The 21478-nt window shown below is 44.8% G+C and overlaps 1 protein-coding gene across 2 annotated transcripts in view; it reads left to right on the top strand.

Annotated features, from left to right (window-relative positions):
* ptprbl (protein tyrosine phosphatase receptor type B, like) overlaps nt 1–14146 on the top strand; it is a 41226-nt gene extending 27080 nt beyond the window's left edge. Inside the window, exons 16-32 of one of the 2 annotated variants that reach the window (XM_079450466.1) lie at nt 6513–6797; nt 7123–7401; nt 7509–7652; nt 7780–8035; nt 8442–8548; nt 8628–8733; nt 11579–11656; nt 11784–11801; nt 12098–12179; nt 12257–12347; nt 12434–12510; nt 12673–12807; nt 12893–13015; nt 13089–13252; nt 13485–13620; nt 13705–13825; nt 13903–14146. In XM_079450466.1, the coding sequence (XP_079306592.1) occupies nt 6513–6797; nt 7123–7401; nt 7509–7652; nt 7780–8035; nt 8442–8548; nt 8628–8733; nt 11579–11656; nt 11784–11801; nt 12098–12179; nt 12257–12347; nt 12434–12510; nt 12673–12807; nt 12893–13015; nt 13089–13252; nt 13485–13620; nt 13705–13825; nt 13903–13925 (2225 nt within the window). In that variant the 3' untranslated portion in view covers nt 13926–14146. The remainder of the gene's footprint in view (nt 1–6512; nt 6798–7122; nt 7402–7508; nt 7653–7779; nt 8036–8441; nt 8549–8627; nt 8734–11578; nt 11657–11783; nt 11802–12097; nt 12180–12256; nt 12348–12433; nt 12511–12672; nt 12808–12892; nt 13016–13088; nt 13253–13484; nt 13621–13704; nt 13826–13902) is intronic. The other variant, XM_079450467.1, reaches the window with a different exon arrangement.
* The last annotated feature ends 7332 nt before the right edge of the window (nt 14147–21478 follow it).

The following is a 21478-nucleotide window of genomic DNA, read 5'->3' as shown; positions in this document are numbered from 1 at the left end:
TGGGATTTAGGTCAGGTGATTGACTGGGCCATTCAAGCAGCTTGATTTTCTTTCTTTAAAACCACTTCATTGTGTCCTTGGCCTTGTGTTTGGGATCATTGTCTTGCTGAAATGTCCACCCTCTTTTCATTTTCAGCTTTCTGGTAGATGGCAGCTGATTTTTATCCAGAATGTCCCGGTACATTTCTCCATTCATCCTGCCTTCAATAATATGAAGTCTGCCAGTACCCATTGCTGAAAAGCAGCCCCAAACCATGATGCTTCCACCCCCAAACCTAACTGTTGGTATGGTGTTCTTGGGGTGGTGGGCAGTGCCATTTCTTCTCCAAACATGGTGTGTAAAATGACTGCCAAAAGTTCAATTCCCTTTCTGTCGGTCTCTCAACGTTGTGTCAAACCGACAGATGGGGTTAGCCCCTGAGAACCTATCATCTTCTGACTATTTTGAAAAGGCCAATGAAATTGGCGAATGAAATTTGCATGCCGGGCTCCGCCCCCGGATATCCGGGTATAAAAGGGGAGCCGGCGTGCTCATTCATTCACCTTTTGTTCTTCGGAGCCTTCGCATCTGATGACATTCTTCGAATTGCCGAATTCTACGACGCGGTGCAGCGGAGATTCCCATGGGCGTCCTGGCAGTTCCAGAGGTGTTTTTCTAAAAGAGCAATTTCCTCAGCGTGGCATTGCCCGCTGATCTCTTGGGTGCAGTACACTCATCGAGGACGAGGACGGACACGGTGGTTGCCGCAGGTGTTCGGGGGTCCGACCACTGTGGCAGCCTCGTGGATTCGTCCTGCCCGCACTGCGGGTGGATGGCTATTCAGACATTGCATCACTGCGGGCGGATGGCTATTCAGACGTTGCATCACGGTGGCTGTGTTCTGTAAGATCCAGCCAACACCTCGTTTGCTTCCCGTTCTGTGACCGCAGCGGCTACGGCCCTGCCGTCAGCGGCGGCGAGCAGCGAGGGTGATGTGGGGATTATCGTGAGCGTTAATCCGTCAGCCGGCCGGCTCGCGGACCACTCGCACCCTGTCTCGCTTGTTTAGCAGTTCCCCAAAGATGGTCCTAAAGCCGTCTTATTCCTCAGCCACGTGCTCGGACACGAGCCGTGGAGATGAGGTGTCTCTTGCAACATCGGAGCGCGACCTGCTAGCATCAGACTCTGGCGATTCCCTGAAGCGGGAGGTCGAGCACAGGTGAGAGCAGACGTCAAGATGTCAGCCATGCTCGCTTGGACCACCATGAGTGTCGGATTGCGGTGCACCGCAGCCCGAGTTTTACCGAGCTGCATAAGGAGTTCAGTAAGACCTGGAGCGCCCCCTTCGGCGCGCTTCCGGCTAGCTGACTCTATCGCCCTCTCTTCCCTCGGGGCGGGGAGGCAGCTAGGGACTATGTCACTGCACCCTGGGTGGAGCATGCAGTCACGGGTATCCGCAGACGGGGCCACCTGGGAAGCTTGACCTCTGAAAGATGGTGTTCGGCAATTCGACGTTGCGTCGTGACGGCACGCAATGGCGAGTATAAAGCAGCCCTCAGCACTCTCGCTTCGACGGTGCGTCGAGCTGCGCCATCGCCTGGCAGGTGATTTAGCGGAGCTTTTCCTGCTAGTCATTGAATCAACCCCCGCGGGTTGATGAAGCAGATCTTAGCCCCCCCCCTGTGAGGTCCCTGGGTGCTTGGTTAGCATTTCAAACCATCACGGTGGCTCGGAGTGTGGTCCGTCTCGGCATTCGATCCAGTTCGCCAGACCTCCGCCGGACTTCGGGCATCCTCTTACCTCAGCAGAGGCAGGGATGTTCCCGTGCTCCAGGCCGGGGCTGCCACCCCTCTGGCGAAGGCGATCGAACCGTCCCCTCGGTCGAGATGTCCAGTGGCTTCTACAGCCGCACTTCATCATCCCCAAAACCGGGGGTTGCTGCATACCTTGAGCAGCACCTTGCAAGGGTGCCGTTCAGGAGGCGCAGAAGCGCATCCTGGTGTCTGTCAGACGCCAGGAGTGGTTCATGACAACTGACCGCATACTCTCATGTCCAGTCTCCCTCGGCACTCTCGAGGGGCTGGCATGTCAGTAACGGGTCAGCCGGGAAAAAGAGCAGCTCTCCCTGGCGCAGAGCCCCCCTTTTCCTGGTAGAGAACTCAACACTGTCTCCATGACGGCGTGCTCGCACTCGAGCACGCACAGTCAGTGCTGAGCTGCTTGAACTTTCAGGCAGCAGCCAGCGGTCCCCTGAAATCAGTTTCAGAGGCTCCTGGGCATGGTGTCCTCGGGGGTGGCCTGTCCCCCTCGGGTTGACGCACATGGGACCGCGACAGCACTAACTACAGAGACGAGTTCCCTGGAGAGCGTGGCGCACTGGCAGTAGGCGTATCGTCATTACGCCTGCGGCCGTCGCATCCTAACCCCGGGCAGGTCTTGAGGCCGGTCGTGGTGACGACAGACGCCTCCCAACGGGGTGCGGGTGCGGAGTGCAACGGCCGCGCAGTGTCGGGTCGCTGGACGGGCCAGGCCTGCGTTAGCCTCTCGTGCAGAGCCAGGATACTGGCCCGGACAGCACGAACGGCGTAGTGTACTAAACCTCAGGGTGGCATTCGCTCGCTGCAGTCATTGCAACTCGCCCAAATGCCTCCTCCCGTGGAGACAGCAGGTGGCAAAGCCCCTGCATGTCACACGCCCACCGGGTGTCCTGAACCAGACAGCCAAGCGCCCTCTCGTCAGTTGACACCTCGTGGGAAGTGACGACTCCACCCCCGGAGACAGCAGGGGGAAAAGCCCCTGCATGTCACACGCCCACCGGGTGTCCTGAACCAGACAGCCAAGCGCTCTCTCGTCAGTTGACACCTCGTGGGAAGTGACGACTCCACCCCCGGAGACAGCAGGGGGAAAAGCCCCTGCATGTCACACGCCCACCGGGTGTCCTGAACCAGACAGCCAAGCGCTCTCTCGTCAGTTGACACCTCGTGGGAAGTGACGACTCCATCCCTGCGGGCCGGCTTGGGTGTGGTTTTGGCGGGCACAGGGGGACCTGGACTAGGCCCCCCCTCGACACGGAGGCCCTAGCACGCAGCTGGCCGCGGGACAAGCGGAAGTACGCTTCCCCCCCAGTTAGGGCCTCATTGCGCAGGTCCTGTGCAAGGTCTGGGAAGGGAGTATCAAGTGCTGCTAGTTGCGCCTTACGGGCCCAACTACACTTGGTCCTCGGAGCTAATACTCCTGACGACAACTCCCCCTGGCCAAATCCCCTGGCGAAGGACTACTCGCAGGAGATGGGCACGTTGTGGCATTCGAGCCGGACCTTTGGGTCTGGCTCCTGGATGGGACGAGGAGTTCCTGGATGATCTACCCCCCACAGTGGTGGAGACTATCACTCAGGCAAGGGCCATGCCCACAAGGCTGGATGCCTTTAAGTGGCGCCCCTTCTCGTCCTGGTGCTCTTCTCGAGGAGAAGACCCGTGGAATTGCTCGCTCAGAATGTGCTGTCCTATTGCAAGAGAGGCTAGGGAGTAATCTCCCCTTCCACATTGGAGCGTGGGTACCCGCGGTCGCGGTTATCACGTACCAGTTGCTGGTGAGCCTCTGGGGCGGCATGACCTGATTATTAGGTTCCTTTAGGGTGCGAGGGGCTAAGGCCTCGTCCGCGCCCCGTACCCTCTTGGGACCTTAAGGTGGACCTTTGGGTCCCCTTTTTTCCGGCCCTGCGGAGAGCCCCCTTCCTCGTTCTGCGAGGGGGGTTGGCTCTCCTGCTGGGGCTCGAGTCCATCCAGAGGGTGAGGCAGCTGCAAGCATTCCGTGTCCACCGATTACCAAAATTCAGGTCCGGTGACTCTCACGTGATCCTGAGACCCCGGCCGACTTACGTGCCCAAAGTTCTGCCGCCCCCTTTGGGAACTAGGTGGTGAACTTGCAGGCACTCCCACACCGGGAGAAAGACCCAACCTGTACGTGGGGTGTCCAGTAAGCGCATTGCGCCTCTACTCGAACCACACGGAGGGCTTCAAGGCCCTGAGCAGCTCTTGTCTGTTATGGAGGTCAGCAACGGGAGTGCTGTCTCCGAGGAGAGTTGTCGCGCTGGATCGCACCCGCCGTCACTACGGCGTGCCGATCCTAGCCCGTGCCCATTTGAGTGACGGTACACTCCGCTCGGGGTGTGGCCTCCTCGTGGGGATCGGCTCAGTGCGCCTCTCTGGCAGACATCTGTAGAGTTGCGGGTTGGGCTACGCTATACCTTGCAGAGGCTTGCAACCTCCGCGAGTCTTGCCAACAGGTGAGACCAGCGGTCGTAGGGCGTATGCCTGCGCATAGCGCCATTCCCCTTCTTAGGTGGATCAGTGCACTATGGGCTGCCTCCTTTCTTTCCCCAAGTGTGAAGAATAGGCAGTCCGTCCATCCATCAATAAGCACTCAGGGCGGCGGGCTCGGCGGAGCAGCCCTACTGCCTATGGCCGGGTATCAAGCTGAGTTATTACATATAGCTCTAACCGGACCTAGTGCCCCACACGTAGTAACCCCCCACTAGGGTGGTTCCGTCTGAGATGTCGTCATGAGATGGTTCCCCGCGTGGCAACCCATGACCTCCCCCATCTGTCGGTTCGACACAACGTCTCATTCCCTCCATCAGGGAACAGAGGTTACATACGTAACCGAGACGTTTTGCTTTCATCTGACCATACTATAGTCTCCCAAAAATCCACAGGCTTCTTCAAATGCTCTTTCGCAAACTTTAACCGAGCCTCAACATGCTTTTTGTTCAGCAGTCTTGCGTGGTGAGCGTGCATGGATGCCATGGCGGTTAAGTGCATTGCTTTTAGTTTTCTTTGAAACAACAGTACCTGCTGATGCAAGGTCTTCCTGAAGTTCTGCCCGAGTGGTGAACTCTCCTAATTATTCTTTGGACTCCTCGGACAGGGTTCTTACGTCGAGCACCTGATCGTGGAGGCTGTTGTGTGAGGTGTTCAGTTCTGTGTGGCGCTGTTTATGGGGCCCTGAACTCCCTTATTCTCATGCGTTCTACCCACTAACCACATGGATAATCCGCAAGCTCTAAAATGATGCCTTACTCTTCTCACTGGAAGCTTATGATGTTGCAGAAGTGCTCACCAGTGACACGCCCAGGCCAGTCAGAGCTTGCGCTGCTTAATGTCATTACACGGTTCAGTGCTGTGGCATTAAGTATAGCGACCCCATACTATCGTTTTGACATAACGTTTAGAAAACGACAGAAAGGGACTTCTGTTCCCTGATGGATGGAATGGAATTAGATGTTATGGCCCTCAGGCCAGAACACTGTTCTGTCTGCTGCTGCAACCAGAAGACACCTCCCAGGTTCCTCAGCACAAAGCTGAATTAATGGTGCACGCCATCTTCCTTAATACCCCTATGTACCGGGTGGACAATGTCATGCAAATTCCATTGCTAACTTCATTGGCCCAGTGTTAAAAACATTATTCCTCAACGACTTGTTTTTACTAACCAAAACGAGATGAAAACTAATTAAAAATGAATGCATGATAAAGAACTGTAATAAAAATATACTGACATTTTCGTCAACTAATAAAAACGAGACGGCAGAAATCAGCTTCCATGCATGTGGTGTTTATCTCATATAAGCGGGAGTGTGAAGTTTCAGGGTGAAGGGTAAAGCAAAGCAAACATGAAGTGTGACTGCTGACGAGTCACCCTGAAACTCATTAAAAAGGCAAGCACATTTTTATATGCCAATGTTAACTTATTTGCTAATGTGAGCTGCTGCATAATGTGAAATGCAACATAAAGTAAGCCAAAATAAACCAGCTTTGTCCTGTAACAATTAGAGAAGTGATGAAGTTATACTGTACATTAAAAGATTAAATGACATGCTTATGATCGAATCAAGTATGGAACATGTTTACATGGTTGAAGAAATGCATATACAGTTCTTTTCTTCAAAGACACGTGAGCCGATAGCTTTGAGCTCTGAGCTCTGTCAGAGTGTTTCATTGGTTGAATGAACTAAATAAACATGCCCTTCACTGACTGAGTCGATTTAGTCATAATGAGATTGAATGAACTTGTACATGTCGTTCATGGTCTAAGATTCTCTGTGTTGCAACAATGCATATCTATTAGTTACTGAACTTCAAAATAAGGGTAACGACCTGGTTTCATTTCATTCTAAGGTAAAGTTTAGTTAAATTAGTTAAAGCAGTTAGATTTTAGTAGACTACATATATTGTACATTAAGTTGACTAAAATATTTGTTACATTTTGTCAACTAAAACTCGACTTAAACTAAAATGATGGGGATAACTAAAATATGACTTCAACTAAATAAAATTTTCGTCAAAAGACTGCCTAAAACTAAATCAAAATTTGCTGTCAAAATGAACACTACACTGGTGTCTTGGAGTTATGGTCAGAGATGAGATGATGGGTTCTCAAGTTCAAACCCCATACTTTTGTTTCAACATAAAGGTCTTGACTGAGACATTATTATTAGCGGATTGTTACTAATGACGGCATTGATATATTCCAGACCCCAGGCCACCAGTCTCATTATCCATCGGAGAAATCACTAACACTTCAATGGAAATGACATGGATTGGTCCAGAAAATACAGATTTTGATGACTTTGATCTTCAATGGATCCCCAGGGACCCTCTGTCTGTGTTCAACCCTTACCACAGCCCCACATCTCGCAGTCGAGTACTGAAAGGAATGTACCCTGGCCGTCAGTATAACATCAGTCTGCGCACAGTCAGCAGTGCTGGGAACAGCAACCCTACCTTCAGCCTTGCAATCTACAAGAGCATCAGGACAAGTCAGTGGGACACAAAACACACACGAAGAATCATCCCCCAGCTTTGCAGCTCACCAGTTTTGTAACAATTAAATGCTTGTCTTCATGTAGCTTCATAACCAGCTTGACCAGAACTATTAAGATGGTTTCTTATTTCTTTGAAGTTTGCAGGTGAACATCAAAGATATTTAAATAGAGGGAATTGCAGTACATTTACACCAACCCCACCATCTAGGGGGGCCACTAGAATGACAGCATACACTTATACCCTGATATTAAACGGCTACTTAGAATCTTTCACATCACATAACTGTTGCTAAATTAGTAAGTTATATGTCTTTCATAGAGCCAGAGCGTGTCCAGAGTCTTCACTGTCGTCCTCAAAAATCGACGGCTATATCATGTTCCTGGAGTCCACCAGAGGCCGACTTTGACACATACAGTATCGAGTGCTTGAGACAAGACTCTCAAAAGATGGTGTACTCACAGCGTACGGTCAAAGAGACCACAATCTATCTGATTAAAGATCTAGAACCTCACAAACACTACACTGTCTCTGTCAAAGTCATCTCTGACAGCATGACCAGTGAGGCTGTCATGGAAAATGTGGTCACAATGATAGACCGTGAGTTCAGGCTTTTCATAGAGATTCTTATCATTCTTTAACTACAAATGAATGTCTTTATGTAACAGACGTGTTTTTTAAATAAACATGTGTTTATGTTTCATCAGGTCCACCAGTGCCCTTGACTCGAGTCAATGAAAACTCAGTAAAAATCACCAAGTCAACCATTTTCTTCCAGTTTAACTGCAGCTGGTTCAGCGATATCAATGGCGCTGTGAAATATTTTACAATCATTGTGACTGAATCTGAAGGTTTGGAGATTCTCTTGTTTTTCATTATAAAATTAGAGCAACCTTTTCTTTTGATGGAGAATCCTTAAAATGTGACTGAGGTAAAACATGAATTCCCTGTTCTTCCCTTGTGTTTGGTTGGATTCAGACAGTGAAAACCAGCAACCCTCCCACCATCATCCTCTTCCTTCATTCTTGGACTACAGAGCTAATAGTTCTGTCAAAGCTTATCAGACCAGTAACTTCGCCAGCCGCTGTGACGAGAGCCAGACGCAGGAGATTGAGATTTATCTGGGGTCTGGCATGGAGAGTCTCGGAGGATCATGTGATCAAAAAACATCGAATGATGCATCTCAAGAACAAATGTTCTGTGACGGACCACTTAAACCCAAGACATCATACAGGTAATGCATCTGAAGCTGCTGTCACTGAGCAGTTTAAGGGCCCTTCACCATTTCCACTGGAACGTTTTTTTTTCTGCGGCCAGCATGTTCTTAAATATGGCAGCAGTAGGTGTTTTTTCACGATGAGCTCTAGCGCTCAGTGTATTCGGCCGGGTGGGCAAGATGTTCAACTACTCAGCTTGTCAATGTCACTTTTCAGCTATCCAATCACAGTGCAGGAGGGGCGGGACAAATATCACACCAACCAGTTGGCACATTGTACTTGCATAGCTGCATTACTGTATGCTACTGAAATACAATGCTGGAATTGGAGCTCATCTGTAATTCTATGAGTAGACTTTTACCAAAAAGAGTTATTTCTATCTGAGTTAGTAATCTTTTCCATTTTCTTTCTGTTTATTTTCAGAATCAGCGTTCGAGCATTCACTAAACTCTTTGATGAGAAACTCAAGGAGTTTCCTTTACCGCTCTACACTGATACATTCCTCTCTATGCCCTTTACGACAGATGCAGGTATTCTATATGGCTGTACTGAATGAAACTGAGATTTAAAGTGTTGCAAGCTTTAATGAGAGTTATTGTATGTGTTCAGAGCCATTGACTGGGGTCATTGAGGGCATCAGCGCTGGACTCTTCCTCATTGCCACAATGGTGGGATTAATTGTTCTGCTGATCTGCAGACAGAAAGCACATAAAATGTGAGTCCTTCTCTGCATTTAACACTATTAGACAGTCATCAGTTTACATCAGTTTGACCTTATTGTAAAAATCCCTATTTGATACCACAAGTGATGGTAAGTATTTGTGGGTTTGCATGACGGGTTAGTGATTCTGGACAATGACTAGGGCTGCACGATACGACTTAGTCTGTGATCAGCGGGAAATGCTGCTTCATCTGAAATCACTACGAGTTTGATTCGCTTAACCAGTGTTTGGCAGTAGCGTCACTACAAGTAATGATGTTACTAGTTCAACTACATTTCTCATCAGTAGCTTCACGGTTTTCTAAATCAAATAGCTTTTCAGTTGATCAAGTCGTGCGGTAGCGTCCACAAAAACTAAATCTTCCCAAGGATTTCTTAAACTAAGCTCAAATCAGAAATACAGCTACTGATCCTGGATCAGCAAGTGTCTCTACCACCATAGACGGATCTTTGTGATATCCAAATGGCCACTGTTATGTCCTTAGTAAGAAGAGAGGAGGCAGTAGTAGAAAAGTACAGTGCATGCAGCAGCAACTGGAACACTTCTGGCTCTCACTCTTTTATTCTCAACATGCACACAACACAAACTTCTACTGCCTCCTACTTTGATTTGCTACTGATGGTGATTGACATCGGATTTCTCCTCTCATTGAAAAAAGCTTTTATTTTGGCGGCAGCGCAGTCGCACGAGATAATGCGCCCATTTAGAGAGACCAGCATCATATTTTAAGTAAATCTCACTATTTATCCTTGGGTTTCCTGAACAACATTTCAAACTTTAAATGAACATTAGGCTCCATTTGTCGTGAACGTGGTGGAAGAACCCAAGTTTATTTAATAATAAAACGAATGCAAAACAAACACCCACGGTGGGGGAAAAACACTAACCAAACTATATACAAAACAGAAAAAAAAAACACTTCCCACAAGGGGGGCAAAAACAACCAAACACGAACAACGCACAAGGTAATTCAACATATAAATACTGTCAGGAACAGGAACAAGAACTAGGAACATGACCAAGGGAACTAAGAACAAAGAACGAGCACAAGACAATAGACAAGAGGGCATTAAATAGGGAAACTAACAAAGGAGATAACAATGGGCAGGTGTGGGGAATGAGACACAGGTGGAAAGCAATACTAGGAACGAGAGGATGGGAACAGAGACAAGACCGGAGAGAGTGTATGGAAGACCATGAGGCCATAACTGCCTCTCTCCACACAAGACATGAGACACTGTCATGATCCTGCCACTAAACCAAGAGAATCATGACATGATGCGGCAGAATCACGACACCATTAGCAGATGAATGTGAATGTGTTTTGCAGCATAATTACTGCAGCCATTGTAGCAAAAGATGTGAGTGCACGAGTGTCTTAGTTTGTGATTTGTAGAACTGGATTTGTTCACTGAAGGATTCAAGGCGGCGTAACTGTTTTGTTGTGTTAGTGGGAGAGGGAAAAAAATCTACAAGTTTGGGACTTCAAATTTTCTGATACACATCGGTTCCACTCTCACAGGCGCTAATTTGTTTTGCACCAAAAATACCTTCATAGATCGGTTCCTAACTATATGTTTACATTAGAGTCCGAACTTAACAGAGGCTTTGGATAAATGACACCCAAGTGAAAGAAATTATATCCAAAGATACTACAACAGTTGCAATCTCAAAAATGAAAAATAAACAAATGTCCATTAAAGCATTTCATTTTGATCCGCTACAGCGGTGAGCATTACAACCAATCACAGTTCAGCATTTGAATATACTGGCCAATCAGAGGCATTTTAATGATTCTCAGGCGAAGACGAGCTGTGTTGAAGTGCGTTGCAGTCACAAAGTTTGTTATAAACTGCTTACAGATACAATGTAAGAAAGAAATTTGTTTTGCTGAGTTGCGAGACTCTTTCGTTTGCAACCTTAAAGTGATAGCTTTCCTGTATCTCAGTGTTAAGAGCATTGCATTAACAACGCAAGGTTGTGCGTTCTATCCCAGGGGATATCAGATACCTGTGTATAAATGTATAGGATAATGCAATGTAAGTCACTTTGGATAAAAGCATCTGCCAAATGCCTAAATGTAAAGTGATATTTCACTCAAAAATGAAAATTCTGACCCTTAAGATGTTTCATACCTGACGCATATTAATTATTTTTTAATCTTACGTACACTACACAACCATAATATAAATCCTCTGAGGGTTTAGGCTTTAATAGTTAGATCAACTGGAACCAGGAACACTTCCAATAACAGATGATGTATTAATCGCATCAGAGAGTGCAAAACAGTACTTTACTCTCAGCCAGTCTTGTGTCATTGTTTCAAGGTTACTAGAGCGGGCAGGATGCAGTCCAAGGTTACTAGAGCGGGCAGGGCGCAATCCATACCCAGACCTGACAAAAGCTGAAATTATAGAGCTGGATAAAGAAGGACACGGCGACTTGACACGTCTTCACTACAAAATTTCAGCTGCCATTTGATTATTAATGATAATCTTAAATCTAAAATTGTTTTATTTTGCCTTGTTGTGCAAGCACTGTCGAGCTTGTGCAGAAGCGTCAGCTTTTGCCAGAGGGGAACTGGAATCCCCTGGTTAGGCCTGGTTTCCCTCTGAGGATTTTTCCTCCAATGGATGGGTTCCTATAAATAAAGTTGACTTTACTTGAAGTGTGGTACTTCTTCTGTGGAGCATATTTAAATTTTCTGGCTTTCAGATGCAGCTGCATGTAAACGTACTTCACTTCATCAATCGTTTCTTTTCGATTAATCATGCAGCCCTAGTAATGACAGTGGGTTTGTGGTGACGGTTTAGTTACGCTGGATTTGTGGTTCTTCAGCAGCACACATGAACCGGTGGTCAGAATGAGTCTGAGAAGAGAACGGCCAGCCACAGGAAAACATGTCATTGTTAGAGGGTAAGCTCTACTGCATCTAAATAACTACTAGAGGTAATGTACTTTGGCTATTTCCTTGTATGGTGCTGACATTATCATAGTTGAAATGTATTACAGTTTACAAAATGTTTTTTCCCCTTTGTTTTAGAAACCGTCGTGTGTCAAGGTATTGCTTATCTTCTTTATGTAATAAACCAATAATAATTACAAATGGCAATTTACATAAGATGTGTTCTGATAGCACTATGTGTGCGTTGTACTGTACACTGTACACTGGGCATTGTAATCTGTTATCCAGTTTACACAGAACAGCAACCCTATAGTTCAGTCTGAATAATAAGACCCTCTTACCTAAAACATGCAAACATATTAAGGGACCAAGGCAGTTCAGCAATTATTTTAGTAACATATTCTGTTCAAAGAATATGTTCAATTTATACTGCCTTTTGCATTCTGTTATAGCCCCATCGGTATTACAAATTTTGAGGCCCATTTGGCTAAACTTCGGGCAGACTCCAGCTATCTTCTTTCTGAGGAATTTGAGGTATAATACATCTTCACTGTGCTATTCAGAATAATTCCTGTCCACAGAATTGACATACCAGACATTTATGTCTTCAGGACTTAAAGGATGTTGGGCGTAACCAGCCACAAGACTCAGCTTTATTGCCTGAAAACAGAGGGAAGAATCGCTACAATAATATCCTGCCCTGTATGTTTTCTTTTAAGAGGATGTATAACAATAGGGTTGAATATAGTTCTGAATTGCCATTATTTCAAGTTTGTTTCTTGAAACAGATGATTCCACCCGGGTGAAACTGTCCTACGTGGATGAAGACTCCTGCTCAGACTACATTAACGCCAGCTACATTCCTGTAAGATGTACAGCTTAATTTCAATTACTCCGTGTGAGTTTCACATGTCAACAATGTTACCAGAGAAGACAAACATTCAATCCTGTTTTGTTTGTGCATCCTTTATATTAACAGAGGTCAAATTCTACGTGACTGACAAACATGTTGCATGTCTTTTTCAAGGGCAATAACTTCAGACGGGAGTATATAGCCACTCAGGGTCCCTTACCTGGAACCAAGGATGATTTCTGGAAGATGGTCTGGGAACAGAACGTGCACAATATAGTTATGGTGACACAGTGTGTTGAGAAAGGAAGGGTATGTGAATATGGCTGTATACAGTGATTCTACTGTTAACTGAAGTAATTCTGGTCATCGGTTTGACTAGCGTATATATGTTTAGGTGAAGTGTGACCACTACTGGCCATTTGACCAGGAACCACTGTATTATGGAGATTTGATAGTGCAAATGCAGTCGGAATCAGTGCTGCCGGAGTGGACCATCCGAGAATTCAAGATGTGTAATGTGAGTAAACCCACTCGCTGACGTCTCACAGATGAGTCCAGATGGAGATATTCATGAGCTGTGCTCTCCACAGGAGGAACATCTGAGCTATTCCAGAGTCGTACGTCAGTTCCACTACACAGTGTGGCCAGATCATGGCGTCCCAGAGATCACACAGTCGCTCATTCAGTTTGTCAGAACCGTGAGGGATTATGTCAACCGAACACCCTTCTCTGGAGCCACTGTGGTGCACTGCAGGTGTACTGTTGATTACATTTTTATTTAATGTCAAATAATATTCACAAAAAAGAAGACAACATGTATTTCTACTTCTCTATATGGATAGAAACGACAAAGGCTGGATGATACTGTATATACTGTATATCTTTCAAATCATTATTAAGGAGATTACATTTTTGGTCGAATGAGGAAGAATTCAGGAAGAGTGAGAAAGGGACAGTGAATCTTGGCTTGTGTTTCTCACTGATAGTGCTGGCGTGGGCCGAACCGGGACCTTCATCGCTCTCGATAGAATCCTTCAGCAGATGGACACCAGAGACACGGTGGACATCTATTGTGTCATCTTTGATCTGAGACTCCATCGCACACATATGGTGCAGACAGAGGTGAGCTCTCACATAAAAACTATTTTACTGCTTCTTGAATGGAATCAAACATCATGTCTGGGTTTGTTTTGTGTGTTACTCTAGTCTCAGTACTCGTACCTCTATCAGTGTGTTCGCGATGTGCTTCGTGCAAGAAAACTGCGCAGTGAACAGGAAAATCTTTTGTATCCCATCTATGAAAACGTGCAGTCAGATTCTCTCAGAGGTTTGTATCATACGTCATGAATATACATTCATCCTTGTATCATTCGCATTGATTTATCTTTTTATTCCTTCATGTAGATGTGGTCTACTCCAAACGCTAATGTGCTGATGGGTCAAGTAAAGGCAAAAAACTTTAATATTTCAAAGACATGTAAAAAAATATTTTTTAAGATAATTAGCTTTATGACTAGTTCACTAACAGAGTTGTATCATGTACTGTATAGATGTGAGTTTTTCAACATTACTTTAGAGTTGATGCACTGCTAAATAAAATAAGATGTACACTTATTTTATATAAATAAAATTTGACTATTAAAAACAATATGTTTTGCTAGTACATTTTTCTCTTTATTTCAGAATGATCATAATATTGTTCAATTCATTGTTTTTGTTACAGATTTTAATTGTTGCTAAGCAAATGTCCTCAGAATTGTAATAAAAGTCTTAACCACCTACATTGTGGTGAACAACAAGCAGACCCCCTATTCAAATTGATGATTGCTGAAACAAAATCATGTTTATTTGGTTTGTGTGAGGTGATAAAATAGAGGTAATTTATAGTCCTATATGGTGTGAAAAATTTAGAAAAAGACTATCTCTTAATATTAATATTTTAAAATAATGTATTATGAGCAGTTTGTTTTCTACATTTTTGTATACCACCATAGAACACATGTACAGTATATGTGGCAGCTATGCACATGTCATTAGTCTGATAATGTATCAAATCAATGCAAGGTTTTGGTCTGTGTATGTGTGTGCGCATGTGTGTGATTCAGCTTAATTTCCCTTTCTGTCGGTCTCTCTCTCAGAGACTCTCAGAGGTTTGACTATCATCTCCGATTATACTTTTGAAAAGGCCAATGAACTTGGCGAATGGGATGGCACATGGTGACCTTTCATTCACCTTTTTGTTCTTCGGAACCTGTGAGGCTTATGCTGAGCAATCTTCGATTCTCCTACTGGGTCTACGACGCAGAGCCGCGGAACTCGCCCTGGCGTTTACTACTTTCCCTGGGCATATCAGTAGATGTCAGCGGTGTCTTCAAAGAGCATATTTCTAAAAGACCAAATTCGTCCCATCTCAAGCCTGGCCCTTCTGGGGCCTGGCGCCCGTTCTTGTCTCAAGGAGACTCCCTTTCTCCCTGGGTGCCCATGGCATCCAGCAGCATCAACTCAACGTTGTGCATGCCATTTCCACATCCCTCCGCACTCTCTATTCAACGGTGCGTTCGGCGGCAAGGACTTAAGGCAGGTAAGTTAGCAGACCTGCTCGCCTCCTCGTGGCCCCGCTCTGACGAGACAGCTGTGCTGCCCTCCACAGAACCTCCCCTCACGGGGGCGATTAAGCAGATCCCTCGCTAGTTCCCTCGTCGCGCTGTCTAGGGGCCTGGGCTCAGCTCCCCAGCACGTCACGACGGGTAGTGAGGATGATCCGTCTTGGCTTTGCGATTGGCTTCTCGCCTGGAAGTTTCGCAACATTCTCTTACCTCAGTTAGAGCCTTCTTTAGGCAGCAGTCAGTGGTCCCGTGAAACACTCAGAGAGTCCTGGGGCATATGGCCTCCTTGTTGGCAGTCTTTCATCCCAAATACCTCAATCAGACAGCCGATGTGCTCTCTCAACAGGTCACGCTCTGCAGAGAGTGGTGACTCCATCCCCGCACCAGCTCAGGTGGAAACAGTTTGGGCGGGCACAGGTGGTCCTGTTTGCCTCCCCAGACCCTTCCCATTGTCGGTGTTGGCACTCCCTGACCGAGGTCCACTCGTCACGGATGTCTCCGCGAACAGCTGACCGCTGGACAAACAGAAGTACTCCTTCCCCCCAGTGAGCCAGGGACGAGGAGCATTGAGCTCTGTTGGTTGCGCCCTAGGTGCCCTATCAAACTCTGTTCTCAGAAACGAGCGCTTCTGATTTTCACTCCCCCTTACCGATTCCCCCTGACAAAGTCATTCTCGGGGAAAAGGCATGGCCTGGCACCTGTGACCAGACCTCTGGAACCTCCACGTCTGGCCCCTGGATGTAACACCGTAGGTGTCGACCATGTAGGTGTCACAACTAAAACTCCTCCCTGTGGTAGGAAGTGGTCTCCATAGCGCGTTTTCTCACTTCCTAGTGCTCCGTACGGTGTCAGGCGGCCATCTCGCCTCTAGAGTAACAAGGCCACTGCCTGTACGGCTGATAGCAAGAGCCTCTTGTCGTGATCACACAAATTGATTCCTTACTCCCTCCATCAGGGAACTGAGGTTACATGCGTAACCAAGACGTTTTCTACAATGGAAGTGAATTGGAGTGCATCATTCATATTTTATATGGTCTATGGTTTAAGGCAAATAGCTTTCGGGAGCTGGTAACACACACAGTTTCTGCCAATGTTATGTTAATCTTGAGCAACTATCCACCTTATTTCTGAACGGGGAATTAAACGATGTGACACATTTTCTTTTTGTCTTGAGACTTCCGTTTTATTAGCCGGTTGGAAAAACAATGGAAGTGGTGTCGTGGGAGCATCCTCATTTTACTGCTGCTAATATTATTATCCCACTATTTGCATACAGTTGTGCTAAATGTGTTTTGTTTATAAATAATCTTTTAGCCTTTTCATACACAGAGATCCTGGAAAATACACGGAAAATGTGTCCAGGAATTTGTCCCAAGATCGTTAGATTTGGCCAGTGATTTTCTGGAATCTGTGCGTGTATTCACACAGAAGATTGCCAAACCCACGGGGCATAATGTACTGCAATGTAATGTGCATTTTAGTCAGTGGCGGCTCAAGACAATTTTGATTGGGGGGTCAATAGGGGATCCTGGTCATTTAAAGGGGGTCTCATGAAAACCAACAGATAATACAGTGGACACGGCTAATAACTGCATATTAATGCTAGTAAACAAATAAAACAACACAGCATATCAACTACTTTGTTTTTAATGAATTAATCAATTGTAGTTTGCAAACAATATGCTCGAACTTTAATTGCCATATCCACACCCAGTGTATGCTAGCCATATTGGTGGCCTTAGCATAATTCCATTATGATGACCCCACCCACCCCACCCTGAAATTTGCCAGTTTCACTTTTTATTACCAAACAACTCAATATCAATAACACAATAGCAGCACCACAGTATAAAACCTAGGAACACAAAATAGAGAAAGTAAAATCTTCACAGCTTTGCTGACTTTGTAAACATATGTAGAATAGCCAACACACACTACACATTTGAAAGTGCAAACTTTTCTTCAGTAAACAGAATTAGTAGCAGCACATCCACATTTCCCGAATTTAAGTTAATTAAACATGGACATACCTCATGTGATGCACGGGCATCATCTCGCAGTTTCTTCTTCTTTCTTTTCTCTGATCCTGACTCCTAATGTCTTTTCGGGGCCATTTCCAAATAAGTTGCCTAGACTCAGTGCCGGCCCGAGCCTCTTGGGGGCCCTAAACAGAATTTGATTTGGGGGCCCCCCTCCCACCACGCGGAGTCACCATTTGCTTGAAGATTAATGACATAAATGTCATGCTATAATGTAACATTATAAATTTATATAGTGAGGTTATGTATTAATACAAAATAAATAATACAAAATCGATACTTAAATAAAATACTTTACTCTTAAGCTTCTGAATACAAACTGTCACAAAACATGAAATAAATAATTTGCAATCTTAAAAATAAAACAAAAATAGACAAACATTAATATAATCAAAAATAAAATGTGTTGTGTTCATGAGAAATGTGCAATATTACTATTTGTGTATACTGTTTGTAAATAGTAACGCTTGCTGTTGTCACGTGATGAGACGTGACTTACGTACGTAATGATGCACGAAAGAAGAAGAAAGTTGAGTAAAGAAAGTTACGGATTCACTACTCTCGTGTTGCCTGGATTATTCTTAAATCATCTTTACAATACCACAGAAAGTTACAAAAAAATAGATACTTAAATAATGAAAGCAAACATAAGAACAGCAAGCGGTTCAACAATGACAATTGTACAACAATGACCTCAAAATCGCATAACTGCAGCCTATAAATATGAGGATAGCCCTGCTACAACACTCGCCACCATATTAATAAAATTGAAGTCTATTTTCATCACAGAAGTCTCCCCACGGTATAGGTATATTTTCTAACGTTCACTTCAACACACACAGCAATGCTAGCTGGCATCGCTTTCACCGAGAAGGTTAAGTTCCCCTTCGGCTGTTTTCACCAACTTAAACTGATATATATATATATATATATATATATATATATATATATAATCAATACGTGAACTACACCTAGATAAATGTATATTAATAATGCGAGACATTTTACTTTTGATGGCGGGGACGTTTACGTCTAGTTTTGCTCATTTTTCTAATTTTCTGTCCTTTTCTTCTTTCTCTTTTCGGCACCAGAGGATACATCCTTTTTTGTTACATGGCTTACCATTTATTACAGTGACGCGCACTTGCGCACCGGCGCTAATTGTCAACGCACGCGAGATGTCTATTGCGCATGACTCAAACGCTAGCAGACACAGCAGCAGTTGTCGGGAAATCTGAATTTTCTTGTCTTGAATTATTCATTTATTTATTCAAGCATATTCATTCGTTCATTCATTTATATCACTTGTTTAAGTTATTTAATTGTAAAAATAAATAAATAAAATAAACGATTGAGGGGCCCCCTGGTGGTCAGGGGGCCCCAAGCAGCCGCTTAGTTCGCTTATGCCTCGGGCCGGCCCTGCCTAGACTACCGTCTGTCAAACTGCGTCAGGCGCACGCGCGATCAAACGGCACTGCCGCGCGGACTTACATGAGCGGGTGGTGATATGGGATTGTTCGGCCGTTTATTTCTACATATACATTGCTGAAATGTGCCTGCCTAATAGTTTTTCTATAGCCTAATGAAATAATATTAGATTTAAAAAAAATTTTAGGCGCTAGATAGGAAAATGATCTGCCGCCTGCACTTGATTTTGAAATTCTAGGTATTACCAACTGACCTGACACCTGAGAGCGTAGTGCACGTGATGGACTATAATACGTTAGAAGTTCTCTCAAGTAGTGAGGAGCTAAACCATGCAAGGCTTTATAGGTAATAAGCAAGATTTTAAAGTTTATGCGATGCTTTACAGGTAACCAGTGCAAGGTTGACAGAACCGGGCTAATATGCTCATACTTTTTTGTACGCGTAAGAACTCGAGCTGCCGCATTTTGGACCAGTTGGAGTTTTTTGTAATAATGGGGGGTCAAGGCGTTTTTTGGAAGGGTCTTGAGACCCCCAAGACCCCCCCTGGCGCCGCCACTGATTTTAGTAGTCAACTAGGCTCATCAACGATTACACCGTCCAGCAAAGCCAGAAACCTGGGAGTGGTAATCGATGATCGGCTTAACCTCACAAGTCATGTTGCCAGCACCACCCGGTCCTGTAGATTCATCCTCTACAACATTAGGAAAATTAGACCTTTCCTATCAGAGCACTCTACGCAAGTCCTAGTCCAGGCTCTTGTCTTGTCCAAACTGGATTATTGCAATGCGCTTCTGGCTGGACTTCCTGCTTGCACAATCAAACCTCTCCAGATGATCCAGAATGCGGCGGCAAGAGTGGTCTTCAGTGAACCGAAGAGAGCGCATGTAACTCCGCTCTTCATCAGGTTACACTGGCTCCCTGTTGCCGCCCGCATAAAGTTCAAAGCTACGCTCCTCGCCTACAAGACCACCACCGGATCTGCACCATCGTATCTCCACTTGCTAATGCAGATCTATGTTCCTGCCAGATCACTGCGGTCTGCAAAGGAACAACGACTAGTGGTACCATCCCAAAAAGGAAAAAAGTCACTCTCCCGTACCTTCTCTGGATCTGTTGCACATTGGTGGAATGATCTACCAGCTGCTACAAGATCAGCAGACTCTGTTACCATCTTTAAAAATCGCCTAAAATCGCATCTCTTCCATCAACACGTCGCTGATTGATTTTTCCTAATTCACTTCTCTTCTCTTCCCTTTCCTTCTTTATAATAAAAAAAATGTACTAACCTCACTATTCTTAGCTTTGTATACTGTGCTAGGCTTTAATGGACTAGTTTGATGCACTTATGTATTTTGTGTCCTATGTTGTTATAATTGCTTCCAATGTTTCCTCATCTGTAAGTCGCTTTGGATAAAAGCGTCTGCTAAATGACTAAATGTACATTTACATTTATTCATTTGGCAGACGCTTTTATCCAAAGCGACTTACAAGTAGTTTTATACAGTGGCACATTACTGCTCAAGGGCCTTCAGTCATGACCTGCTGGCACTGAGATTAGAAACGGCGACCTTCTGATCACAAGCCCAACACTCTTACCATTAGACCACAGCTGACCCCAATGTAAATGTAGTAGTCGTGAAAATAGGGTTGGTCACACGCAAATATGTACTTGCAGTGTTTTTAGGTGGCTAAATAGTCCAATTTGTTATTATTACTGCCTTCCCTTATTCAGTCCTGAATATCACCTATATAATCTCACTTTTTTTGGTTATTATTCTGTAGCATACATTGTTGCCTATTGTAAATGACAAAGACGTCAATTTTAAAACATACTGAAGCTGACTTCACTTGACAAACTTTTTTATAATATTTTTTATTGGTAAATGCAGAACAACGAAGAGGAATGATGCACAAGAACGCAACGTAGCCCAACGCGATTATGATCAATATAAAATGTCATATGAAAAAAACAAATTGTTCCGGCTTGTTACGCAGGTGCACACAGCCTGTTTTAAAAGTTGGTAAGCGATCAAGTTTGTTGAAGCACTAAGTATTTTCTAGGGATGTCCTTGAATAGTAGAAGATTGGATGCTTGGATAGGAGGAGTCTGATTCAATCTCACAGGAACATATGAGCGTGAGGTCTGATTATGACCCAGCGCAGCAAAGCAAACAAAGATGTTACATCACAAGGTTAATGAACACAGAACAAACTGAAAACAAACAAACAAATACAGAATATTAGCAAATTACAAAAAAAGAAAACATCTGATGCCCCAAAAAACGTTTTACACCTCCACAACACAGCCAAACAAGCTAAACTACCAGCGTTAAAGCCAGCCGAAGGCAATTCACATGTGTATAAGAGGACTAGAATTATAGTTGGTCATTCATACTAGTGTTCCAGAATCTCTACAGTGCACCCAACAACTGTGTTTCAAACAACAACAAAGCAGCAGTTTCTTTTATAGCCTACACGCTGACATTCACATACCCATGACAGAATTGGATGCAACTCACTAATCTGGAGAGGAAGGAGATGGCCGGACCGCATTGGCCTAATCACCAAATCCCACACCCTTAAAGGGACATAGTACCACATACAGAAAGATGCTGAAACAACTGCCCTTTACTGAATGCTTGTGTTCAAACAAATTGTTCACGCACCCTTGCAAACACTCTCCGGAACGAAGTGCAAAAATAATGATTGAAAACCACATATTGAAAACGTAACACACAATAAATGCTATTGGGATTATCTTCTTTTGAAAGAAAGCTTAAAAAGAACGTCAATAAACCGCGCAGTCAAACAAACTACATCTTTTTCATTTTTTATTCAGTCTATTTATTATATGTGTAGACTTGAGTCCCGCATATGAAGCATCATGTATACAGACGTCATGTGACG

This window comes from Barbatula barbatula (genome assembly GCF_947034865.1).
Source record: "Barbatula barbatula genome assembly, chromosome: 25".
Classification (NCBI taxonomy): Eukaryota; Metazoa; Chordata; class Actinopteri; order Cypriniformes; family Nemacheilidae; genus Barbatula; species Barbatula barbatula.
The sequence above is the reverse complement of the archived record's forward strand: the minus strand, read 5'-3'. Positions and strand labels throughout refer to the sequence as shown.